The sequence below is a fragment of the Nipponia nippon genome, unplaced genomic scaffold (genome assembly GCF_047370975.1).
Source record: "Nipponia nippon isolate SJK-2023a ecotype South Korea unplaced genomic scaffold, ASM4737097v1 scaffold_5, whole genome shotgun sequence".
Lineage (NCBI taxonomy): Eukaryota > Metazoa > Chordata > Aves > Pelecaniformes > Threskiornithidae > Nipponia > Nipponia nippon.
The window spans coordinates 89,174,925-89,187,745 of record NW_028262369.1 but is presented as its reverse complement, the minus strand read 5'-3'; the positions used below and the strand labels follow the sequence as shown (position 1 = coordinate 89,187,745).

The 12,821-nt window shown below is 40.0% G+C and overlaps 1 protein-coding gene across 12 annotated transcripts in view; it reads right to left on the bottom strand.

The window, feature by feature from the left end:
* The window catches only part of KALRN (kalirin RhoGEF kinase), a 532,514-nt gene that overhangs the window by 244,240 nt on the left and 275,453 nt on the right, over nt 1-12,821 (bottom strand). For all 12 annotated transcript variants that reach the window (XM_087734558.1, XM_087734567.1, XM_087734559.1 and 9 more), the window contains one exon: nt 5,944-6,066. In XM_087734558.1, coding sequence (XP_087590684.1) covers nt 5,944-6,066 — 123 coding nt within the window. The remainder of the gene's footprint in view (nt 1-5,943; nt 6,067-12,821) is intronic.

Genomic DNA, 12,821 nt, shown 5'->3' with positions numbered 1-12,821 from the left:
TCTTTTTATCTCCAAGAACTTTTTGGAAACTCTGAACTGACAGCATCTGTAGGAAAAGTACAATGAAGGAAGGAGATACTCTAGACAGGAACACCGGAGCACAAGTTGCTTCTCAGATGAAGAATACCACCTGATCTTTTATTTCTAGTGGAGGATACAGGCCCTTGGCTTTCAAGATCTCCTCTGAAAGCCTTCCCTTGCAGGAAATACATTTACCTCCCTGAGAAGGATAAAACGAAGAGCTGAATCTTAAAGGAACTATATATGTACACATAAGGTTAACTTTGACAGTTCAAAGCCAGTGTTGACGTGTTTAATCATCATCTTCCAAAAGTTCTCTTGGAGGAAAGCAAGCATAGATACCCAAGAACAGGAAAACTGAATAGCTTCCCAAATGCCATACTGCAAAGCTCAGCATTTTTGCTCGCATTTCGTCTGGCTCTCCTTCTTTGTAATAATTCAAGAATACTCCATGCATTGCATGTATACCTTGGCAAAATGGAGTCTGTAAAACTTTCAAAGTCAGGAATACAGGATCCAGCTATGTACCTAAATCAAAACTGCACTGGATATACAGACAAGCCCCATGAACTTCGATGGCCACAGCTCAGCCTCCAATCCACCTTCTTACCGTTTTTGATAATGAGGGACAACTCCACCCGTTTTGAACCAAGGCTGTTCAGAACTTGTGCTCTGTTGCATGCTGGAGTTGTGGTATTTTATTTTATAAACATCAGTGCCTTTGGATTACTGTGAAAAACAAACGAACTACTGCATGCAGCGTGCACACAGGTACTGCATACAAAACTTAGTTGTAGCTGTGAGCGTAATGTGGCCCAAGAGCCTTGAAAGCACCTCCACAGGTCTGAGAGCAGCTTATCGCATAAACACAGATGACAAGCACCACCTTGCATTAAAGCACTGACCGCCCAGCTTTGCATTTTAAAAAAAAAAAAAAAAAAAAAAGGGAAAAAAAAAGGAAGGTTGTTTTTCTGGGCAACCTTGAACAACGTGGGTTTTGGCAGGGGTGGGAGAACACCAAGGGGACAGCGTGTGAGCCAGCTTCCACTTCTGCTTCATTTCACTTCGAGACAATATTTGGTTAGTTTGGTTTAGAAACATCAGCTCTGTTTACCATTAGTGGATCTGAAGGCTTTTACAATGCATTGCGAGTGCCATCTGCAGGTTGCAATACGTACTGGTGGGCGTTCGCATCTCAAAGATGTGGATAAACCGGCTGGATAGGAAATCTTAACAGCGCATCTGATGGAAAAGCTCATTAATGCAGAAAGACTACAAAAATGCTTGTTTCAGATCAGTCAAATCACAAAACCATTCAGCATAGCGAGTGGGATTAACAGAGCTGTTTCCTCAGTATCTTTCCTAATTCTGCACCAGCACAAATGCAGCGATGCTCTTTGTGAGCAGAGGAGGCTGTTGCGAAGGCCACCCTAACCTCGGACTGCCGGGAATGCCAGAAGGGAGGAGAACGACCTGTGGCCCCTCTCTTCATATACAGAGAATAGGAGAAGGGTTTCCAACACGTGCAGCTCAACTCGACAGTGCTGAAGCATTGGGAGATTTGGGGAATGTAAACCAGTTAACAGAATTTTCCAATTGGAAGGCACACTGGTTTTCAGGATAAAAGCCCCAAATAAGGAAAAGTTAGTCTAAAATGAAATTATCTTTGTATTTACAATCATAACTGGCTGAACTATGGTTATCTGATTCACACAAAGTAATTCCAGACAAGCAATGAGGCTGTCATTGCAGGAACACCGCAGCTACGTCCACAGAGTGGTATTTGGCGATATCTTGATACCTACCTCATCAATGATGCCTGACTACTAAATTTCACTGTGCACTAGAGACTGTGCCTAAAGTTGGCATTTTCAGGGTGGCAGCCTGTGAATAGTATGAGCCCTGGCTGAGAAAGCCACAGGTATACAGAAGTTAACAACCTCCCTCCCAGGAGCTCAGGCTTTTTAATACAAATTCAAACATTTGCCATCTGTGCGTTCCATGTAGAACAAATGCAGTCAGAAAAATTGCCAGAGCATTGTCTAAACACCACTTCTGAGAGAAAGGGACCCCAAATTATATTTCCTATTGCCCACAATGCAGCGCTCTGGAATCACTGACATTTTCTGAGCACAGCTGTATGCAGGAATGTGATCTATCTGGGCCATGCCTGATTGGATCATTATGTCCAGATTTATAAATCTGTGCAGTTTCTAATCAGACAGAGAGGAAGCACGTTCCACCTCTCAATCTAGTGCCTTGGCAGGTCAGTCAATCAGAGCATTTCTCAACACAGCAACCCCAAATACACTACTCTTCTTTACATGCAGTTAGGCAGCATTCAAAAATGTGAATGTTTTGCCCGCTGTTGAAAATATCAAGAAAACTCATGAAAATTGCTTCCAGTCTGACCTTTGCAAATGCCTTGCTGAAACAGTAGGAGATAAGAATATATCAGAGCCAAAAGAAAATACATTTTGGAGAATAAATTTATATTGTATGGCAGGCTAAGTTTTTTTTTCAGAGAACTGCCAATAGCAAATACTATTGCTTATACTGTCAGTCTCACCAGGTATGTCAGTACTACACTTTATTTTTTAAGAAAGAACAAACGCAACTCTCTTTATTGTCGTTAATGCCAGTAATTAACATCCCGATGAGGGGAATGGGCAAACTCATCAGCTTGTTTCAGGTTCTTAGCACGTCCTTTATTATATGGCTATACTGGGAATAAGCAATGCCAGTTATCCACCCTAGCTGTGGCAAAGATATTTGCTATCTCGAGAAAAATAACAAATAATTAAACTTAAGTTAGAATTAATTACCAACCAACTCTAAAGAGTTAAACATCAAGAAGGGAATTAGGAAGAATAAAAACTGGTCATAATCAGAGTGGGGAGGAGATTTATTCCCCAACCACAAAATTGACCTCACTAGAAGCTTCTGCAGGAGAACTCCAGGTGTGATAAATTTATGGCCTCCTCTCTTACCCTCGCTATTACTCTTTCCAAAGCAGAGAATATTATATCCTCAAGTCCTTGACCTCGGATAAAGCCTGAGATTCCTTTCATTTCCCCGCAGCGCATGTCCCCATGTCCATTTGCCAACACCACATTCCAGTGTCACACTGCAGACAGGCTTCATAAATTAGGAACGGTATTCTGGTGTGAATGCACCAGAGGAAACTATTCCTGTCAAAGCTGGGGGGAAGTAACCAGGTTTGACTTGTGTCAGTTATTTCTAATTAGGAAGCACCATGAACTTCATACTCGGAGTGCAGAACTGATCGCAACTGTTCACAATTGTCCAGGCAAAGCAATGAGATGCTCAATGATGATATCACTTAATATGTAAAAGAATCAGATTCAGAGGAACCCAAGAGATTCTATACCTATGCAAACTATACTTTTCTCTTTCCTCTCCATCCTCCTCCCAAACACCTACCTTCATTTGACCACACGGTCATCCAGTGAACTAGATTCATACACCCTTTGCTCTGAATTTGGCCTCATGAAGTCAATGGAAATGTGTCTGAAGTTATTCACAGACAGACATGCTGAAATAGTATAGAAAGACAACTAACAGAGGGGTTAGAAAAGTCTTAAGTGAAATAATTCTGTTCTGACTTACCCTAGTACCTACGCATGCAAGCTGCACATCTGTAAGGTTCCTAAACCCTGATGAGGTGATGTATCTCTAAATTACATCATCCAGTGGAGCAAGCCTTAAGTGAGCTGTTGTTTCCATGTGCAGACAGTTACACAGCTTGCTCTCATCTCTATTGTCAAGATCATGTTATTTTTCTGTCTTTCCTCACCTGTTCTTAATTTGTAGCCTACATCTCCAGTGAAGTACTACTCAGAGGAGGTAAAAAAGAAAAAAGCTAACTGTGATCCAGAAATGTAAGAGTAACTGGAATTATGAAGCTAATATATCATAGGCAAGGGAGATTCAGAAAATATTAATGCCACAGAGGACATTAAATCACCTAGTTTCAGCTCCTGTATAGTACACAATCTTCATTTTCATTTGTTACCTCAGTATTGCATCCAAGAACAGCTGACCCAAGCACATCTTCTGGAAAGGCACCTAATGCTGATTTCAGGATGAAACCTCCCACTAACTTGTGCTTTTGGATGAGGCCCCGTAGGACTGTGGTTTGCAACCTCCAGCCTAAGGTCCATTTTAACAAATTTGCAAAAGGTAACTCTAGAAATTCAAGCCTATTGCCAGAAGGCTTAAATCCACAGGAGGTCCCATGAAATTTTAGAGACCCACCAATCTAGAACTGCTGCTTTCAGGCTGTGTGATTTGTCAATGGTATGCAAAGACATCCCGTCACAGCTGAAAGGTAACACTGAAGTTTACTAGCAAGCCAAGCAATAGAGTATTCCATCAAGAGCTGAACATCTAATTAAAAGAAAGATGTTGGCAAACTGAATGGATACAAAGAAGTAGGTAACAGAAGAGATTTAAGGAATTCGTTAATAAGAACATGCCAGGATAATGAAATATGTTTAACATGGTTAAGAAGCATATAGGAGAAGACATGCCAACATTCTACAAATATTCATGGTTGTTAAGTCATCTCCTTTCTTGGCGTTTATCTCCTTAAGGGAGATAAATAAGACTACAGGGATATAAACAAGGGGTGGGGGGAGATTGAGAGAAGTATAAATTGAATGTGAGGGAGAGGAAGAAAAGAATATCTAGACAGTAGCTGCCATCAGGCAGTGAAATAGTTTCCCTGAGGGCAAAGTGAAAGAGATATGCCCCTGTTGCTGGAAACATCTTAAACTAAACTAGGCCAACACATGGAAAGGGTACTACAGAAAAACAAAACCAAAGTCTAATAATTTTTGTCTTATGCCATACCACAGTGAAATATTTGAGCAATAACCTGCCTTGTGTGCATCAGGAAGACAAAGCATTTAACCTATGTAAAGCAGAATGTATCAATCAGGATTTTATCTGAAATACCCAAAGCAGAAGTACCTTTACAGAAGATCAATTTCTGATAAAGGATGCTTCAAATCTAAAACAAAAAGGTGTAACATGATCTGACAGCCAGAGCTGAGGCTGGATAATCTCTCGCCATGAGATTTCTTTTTTTTTTTTTGAGAGAGAGAGAGAGAATGGGGCGGGGGGCAGGGGGGAGAGAGAGAGAGAAGCTGTTCAGTCCTTGGAAGAACTTACCAAAGCTCCTCTTTCTTTTAAATTTATAAATAAAGACAGGATCTATGTTTGAACATCTACTATGACCATGCTTCGAGGAAGGGTTATAAGCATTTAGGTGGAAGCTTTTGGCTTCATACCAAAATTCCTGGACACGCCTTGCTTACACTGTTATGAGGAAAATAATAACAAATAATAACAATAATAATAATCATAATGTCTACCTGTAATGATTGCCTCTCATTCCAAAACAAACAAAAAACCCTTCCACACAATAGCCTGTACTCTCAGAAACAGCAGAAGGGTAGTTGCCCTTACTGCAAACACACTCCAGCGTTTCCCCTGCTTCTTTACTACCTGCTGCTTTCCACCTTATTCTCAAGGTCCTCAGTTTCCACTGCAGCAGTTACTATTGATTTTTCTGTTGCTGTTGCTCATAACCATCCTCCTTTATGTCCCAACACTTTGCATTACTGTCCTGTAAACTGCTTGCAATTTATCAGAGGCTTTGAAACCTCCCTCCGACCCAGTACAGTGATTTTCTGATTATAAGTCCTGCTGCTACCATGCTCTTGTAGTGTGCATGCTAACTTTCAAACCTGGGAGACAGCATCCTGGTCAGCTCCAAATGTTTGAAGAGAGCAGTGTGAATACATAGGGCCCCAAAACAGCAATAGTTTTTCTCAATATACAAGAGGAGTAACAAAAAATCAAACCAGAAAGCGGAAGTCTGATTCAGACTCTTACCTGTGCTACCTCTTCAAAATCATCATGTCTTTTCTGCAGCGCACGTGCTCTGTGTAGAGACTTCCCCACTCCTGTATGTTTACTCAGAAAGGCTTCCCCGTGATTTTCAATCCAGTCCAGTACCTGCCAGAAAACAAGAACATCCAATTACCTCTCTTGTCTCAGCAGCACAGAGAAATTCTCAGGGTGAGGATAAAACAGCTGCAGAGGTATTGCTTTGTGCTTGCTATGGCTAAACACATGCATATCTGCCAAAGTCCATTTCAACTGAATAGAAGATAAATGTTTATAGATGTTACTAGTAAATTAGGATTATTGGATTTTTATTATTCGATTTATTTTGAAGTGTAGCTTAGTTATTTGAGCCTGGCAGATATTAAATATTTACTTTCACATAAATGAATTTTAGGGAACGGGAATCAGAAATCTGGAATCTCTTACAACAAGAATCCTCCTCTTAAGAGCTCCTTGTGTAAACTGAAAACCAGTGAAGCTGATTTAACATAAACAGCAGATTTCAATGGGAAGCATCTTAAATGAGTCCAAAAACATGATGGGGGAATCAATTAAAATTTATTTTGATGTGGGGAGAAAGCATTATCAGAGTAACTAGAATGAAAACGTTAAGAATCCTTCACTGCAGGCCATAAAACATTGATGGTATGCACCTTCCAAGTATTTCAGGTTTTTAGTTCCAAATATAACTGATGCTTATGCAAAAGTAAAGGAGCAAATCTGATATTCTGAGAGTTAAAGAGGATTTTCTTTTAAAAATAGATCAACTGCATGAGCACCATGCATTTGGAGCTCCTTCTCACAATAACACTGGCACTAAAATTTATATCAAATCTGTTCGGGGTCTACTACAAGCTGGAAAAAAAAAAATTGAACTTGACAGTATGAGCTTGGGAAATTTCAGGATGTGATCTCCACCCTTCTACCTCTCTTTCCAGAGATACACAGTGGCTAAGAGAATAAATAGTGCTAGATCGGTACTGGTATTTGTGTAAGTAGCTAGGACTTCATTCAGCAAGGAGCCCTGCACTCACAGCAAGTCATCGCTGCTACTGATGCTGATGGACTAGCAAACAGTAGCTGGTATTTCTGTCACACTGAAGGGAGAAGACACCGCAAGCATCCCCAGGACAGCGATGCTACCACAGTGCTGCACTTGCAAGCGGCCTCAGAGCTGCATCCTTTCTTTGTGCAGCGCTGGGGCATGAGCAGGAAGCATGGGCCCCAGTGATGCTGGGCAGGGGCTGCAGGATGCCTTGCAACTGGTGGCGGCTGGGCCTGAGAAGGGCTCTGGTACCAGGGCGGGAGAGAGCTGTTGTGCGAGGAGCCACTTGTCTTATGTGGGGCTGATAAATGAGCAGATGTTATTGACTAAGCCTAGAAACCTAAGACTGGAAAAATGGAAGATATGATTATTTTTTCTTTATTTCAGGCAAGTAAAGGTATTTCATGACCTGGCTGTACAGAACCTAAACCACCTGGGCTTTGAATCTTTTCTGTACTGTAGATCCCAAGCGTATTTTTATAAGTCGTCCCAAGTACCAACAAAGCTTTATACACATATGCTTATTTCCCAACCCTATTTCTTTGCCAGAAAAAGCATTTTTAAATGAATATTTTGTACTTACAAGGTATTTTTTATCCATAGAGTATAAATCATTTCACGAAATGGGGCATCAAAGCACTTTACGTCCTGCAGGGACAGCACGTATTTGGCATACGTGTCACCATGGGGATGAGGAAGCAGGACCAGGTGTGTTGGCAACTCAGTCAACGCTTCCTGCTTCCCCTTCTCTGATCTGTTCGCCTCCCATTTGCTCTGGGTAGAAAATCCCAAATACATTCCTTCAAACTGTTTGACAGCCATGTGCCAGCTGGTCTGCTAAGAGCTTTTCTGCAATATATTCTTGACCAGGAATCTGTATATAACTTGTAATAACATTAATTACTGGAGGGTAGCCTTCTAGCATTTGTGTCATTAGCATTCTGTAAATAATTCCATTAACATCCTCTTTCCTCTTGTCAGGAATTTTCAACTTATCTATTAAAAATGGAACCAGATCAAAACTCAATTTTGAAAAAAATCTCATCTAATGAGGCCTCATTTTTAAAATAGTATTTTTTAAATGGCAAATGGTTTTAATTTGAACAATGTTTCATATGAAGTAGTATGCGGTATGTGCTTTCTATTTATTAATACTTTATAGCCATTCACTGTAATTCTACAGCAAATTATTTTAGTAACTTTTTCATGCTTACAGCATTAAAGTAGAAGTCACATAACAATAAAATTTTTATCCTAACTAATGGTATATTGGGCTGCCTTAGTGACTGTTAGCTGACTGTTGACAGAGATTGCCACTTTTATTTTATAAACATATTTTGTTACATGCTTCAATTCAAAACAAGAAATATAACATACGATGCCCACTTTAAACAAAGACGGAAAAGAAGGCAATGAATCTAAGCCAGAGTACTGGTCAAAATAGGGATACTTTACTCTCAAGAAAAAGAAACAACCCAACAAAGTGTTAGAACATTAACCCCCAGGGAATAAACCTTTATTCCAGGACTCATCCAGGAGCTGGCAACTCCTGCAGCAAAGTCTCATGTTGCATTTGGGCAGTTATTCCATACCGCCTGACACAGAAGGGCACCATCTAGAGATTCACCAGATCCTTCCTGTAACGTGAAAGCTTCCCTCTGAAGTCATCTATGCAGGTATTGATTAGGTTTCCAAATCCTTTAGTTTATAAGATTAGATATAAAATACCCCCTGAGGTGACAAAATTGTACATCCACTTAATAAGTCAACACTACGTGAGCATACAAGATTAAAAAAAAAAATTCTATAAACCATCCACTAATGACACTGGCTGCAACATCCTATTTGACCACCTCTTTCCTATGCCATTTCTCTGCTTAGAGTGCCATGTCTCAGATTTCACAGGTCCTATCTACTCTTTAAAAAGTTCTGGTTCAAGTTGTTCCAAAAACTCTACTTCTGCCATGATTCCTGCAAGAAACAAATCACAATTTTTTAAAGAACAACTTGCTTAACAGCATTTTCTGTGGCTCTGAAACGCACGTTAACACATTTGACCACTCCAGTCTTTAATGCACTTGTTTTCACAACCATTCTGTAAAATACATAAATGCTGTATTTTCATCTTGCATAGAAGGAGGGAAAATTATATCTATATTTTAAGAGACTAAGTGAATTGCTGAGGTGTCCCAGGAAGTTGGCAGAAGACAGGATGTTATCATGAGACTCTGATAATCTGACAGCCCTAACTATCAAAAGAATCCTCAACATTTATATGAGCAGCTAATATGTTTTTGCTTATATAAAGCATTTGCCATCTAATAAGCTCACAGTGATTTGCAAACATGGACAAATACCACATCTTTGTTTCCATCATACAAGGCACGGAAAGATTGCTCTAAATGAGGAGCTGAGGTATGGAATAACTGAGTGAGCAAAGCAACAGCAAGAACATAAATCTAGACGGATACAAAACACTTACTCCCCAGTGAAAACAATGAGAAATGTTAAGCAATTAGTCTATGGCAAATGCAGGAACAACTCTGAAAGGTCACAATAAAACCTGAAATCACCAGCACTCGTAAACATCTACCTGTCAGCATGTCTGGAGACATTCTTTCTTACCCCGAAGAAAGGAAATGTCTTTAGAACTAGTATAACTGTGTAATAATTCAAGATAAACATTAATATTTTAATCAAGAGCATGGACTGTATAACTTACTCTATTGCCGAAAATTAACGTCCTGAGATATAGTTAGCCACTGAAGTTACAGTGACTTAGTTCAAATAATTTACTCATTAAAAACATAAACAGCTTGAAGATGCTGTTAAAAATGCAGTTAAGATTGTTTTCCAAATTACATCTTCAAATTTCCTAACTGTCCTTTATCACCAAGCTATTTTTTTCTTAAAACAGCTAGAAAAAGGCTGTAAGTAATGAATTTTTTTGAACTGAAAATACTGTGCTACAGATAGATCCATCAACTGAGGTTTTTCTTGTAACAAAATCTATTTTGTAACTCCAGCATATGTCAATTCTCTTTCCAGTATGCATTTACTACTCTACTTCCACTAGTTTGAAAGCTGGTCAGGACATGGCCCAGGACCTGCCTCCTGCTTTGCAGCTCCTAGCACAGCAAAGCCTGATCCTGCATAACTGCAATTTAAATAAGGCTAACCACTGTGTGGACACACTTCCCACATAGGACAGCATTTTCCAGTCTAGGCTGCTGTCCATTAGATAATACTACATTAAGAACATAGCTGAGTTCAATCTTCACGGCATATCTCCAAGCATGGCTAAAGCTGCCCCTGGAATTGCCTAGGAAACTTCCTAACTCACAGACATCTTCTCAAAAGACTGGAGGGTAATAGAGTCTTGGTATTTTACCTTCACCTGTGGCAAATTCCCATCCCACACCTTACTGACTCAATTACTATTGGTGAGTTGATTGGGGTAGCTGTTTCTGCTGTTCCTCCACTCAGTCCCATAAGATATCCATAGGAGGAAATAAATGAGCTCCGTTTACTTTAATGGCAGCTTGCATGGGACTCCAGAAAGTGTGCATGTGAGGCTAGGAGGTGAGAAGGAGGCTCCCTTTCTTTTCTGGATGGAGATTCATAATTCCCAGCTAGTAAAAGTTTATAAAGCATCAGGCTGAAAAGCATGAAATGTTTGCTAGGAGCCTCTTAACAGAAGGAGAACATAAAGCAGCTGCTGAAGAAACACATCTGATGTCAGCAACATTTATTGGCGGGAATGCTGCAGGATAAACACACGTGTTAAAAAGATGATGTTAATATCTCTTTTTTTTATTTCACCTAGTTTAAGATCAAAAGTGGTAGGAGCATTATTTTCTTTCTATCATGATGTGCATGTCCTGTCTTCTTATCTCCTCAGGGGCACAATTACACACCCAACAAAATAAGCAGCAAACCCAGGTCACCAAGGAAATTAAATAAAACTCCAGTGCAATTACAGCAGGCTGAATGCACTAGCTATTACAGTCATTATATGGCTGGACAACCACAAGATTCAAAATGCTACCTGGAGGAAGAATAGCCGTAACTGTCCCTTTTGAATGATCTGTGTAACTGGAAAAAGAATAATAGTGGCATTTCAGACAGGTTTTATCTGAGCACAGCATCAGGAAGCAGGCGCTTAGAAGAGAAACGCTTCCAGAGGCCGCTCCACACTCCTTTTTGCTCATGATCGAACTCTTCCCTATGGGAAGTCTACGACCTGTGGGACACCTAAACTGGAAAAATAAATACTGCCCAGGTGAGGTCAGGGAGAGTCCGTACTTGAGAGTCCATTTGCAGGGAATGGTGATATTTTGTACAGCACAAGGTAGGAAAACACAGTAAGAAAGAAATGGAAGAATGGTTTTAACGGGAAAAGGTTGAAGAAGCAATCAGGCAATAATTAAGCAAAGTTCTGGGATGATAATTGCTCTTCCTCGAGGGTAATTTGTATGATGGGAATATGGCAAGATGATTGCATTAGTGCAGTTAAGGTCAATTCTTTTAATAGCTTAAAAAGTTAATTTGATTTTTAAATTAAAAAAAAAAAAAAAAGAGATGGGCACTATTTTTAAAGGGCAGACTTTTCAATTTAGCTCTTTGAAAATGAAGCCTCTTTCTGTAGGTATCTTTCCTAATCAGTAAATGCGAAAACTAAGAAGCATCTCATAACTTTATCTGACTTTAAATTAAAATCTCCTTGGGAACCCACTCTTTCCTAGCAAGTCCCCATGCTCTGCTCCCATTTTACATGAATACAAAATGTGAAAGGAGTAGTAAATTCATTACTTTAAGGATCCATATATGTTGTTGAAGTTGGTTGAAAAACTTCTGCATTTTCACATCTTTTAAACTGTATTTCTTTTAGCAGCAATGAAGGAAGATGAAATGAGAATGACTTGGAGAAGAACACAGAGGCTTCTCAAATATACCAGTCACTGCACCCTGCCCTTGTCCTACAGGAAGGAGACGAGAAGTGTAAGCTGGTGATTAAACCAGCATTAACAACACACAACGTGTCGTGCTAGCAGTGATGGGGCACCCCAACTTCTGCATTTGACCCAGGCCCACGCTGAACAGTTTCATTGCTCCTGAGCGAGATGACCCGTTGAAGTGCCTTGGCCGAGGGAATCATTAATCTTTTTTACTCTAAGACCCACTGTTGTTGCCATAGTGACTCTTAAAACTAGGTTACTCTGAAAACTGAAAATAAATTATACCATTTTACACTTTAAGCAGTTAGGAGTCAGATCTTGATCTCAAAACGGTACAAACCTGGCATAACTCAAAGGGGTTCGATTAACTCTTTGGGAACTCTAGCAGAGTTGTAATAAATTCCAGAGCAATTCCAGTGAAGTACACTGAATTTATTCAGCTTTAAATGAGGCCCCATTTCAAATAGGTGCATAAGCATTGCCTAACTGTAAACACATGGATAGAGCCTCCAAAATCTGCTAGGCTTCTGCCAGCAAAAGAGGCCAAACAGTATCAAGTTGCCACTATGTGCTCTTTACTGCTTGCTCTTGAGATACTGTGGGCTAACTAGAGTTCTGGTGTGATACCAGGAATTCATGTGGCACTTCAAAACTTGTGGTTTTATAGTCTCATCACCATTTCCACCCAGAAGAATCAAACCTTACCTTTACCTTTTCTGTAGCTGCTATTATGAATGCTCAGTAACTCCAAGGCCTCACATGTCTGAAATCCCCATTCCAGAAACTCTGCCTTTGCCAACCGTGCTTTTTGTAACCAGGAAGTGTAGTTAAAAGGTTCATGTTTCAGATTGTGCTTTCAT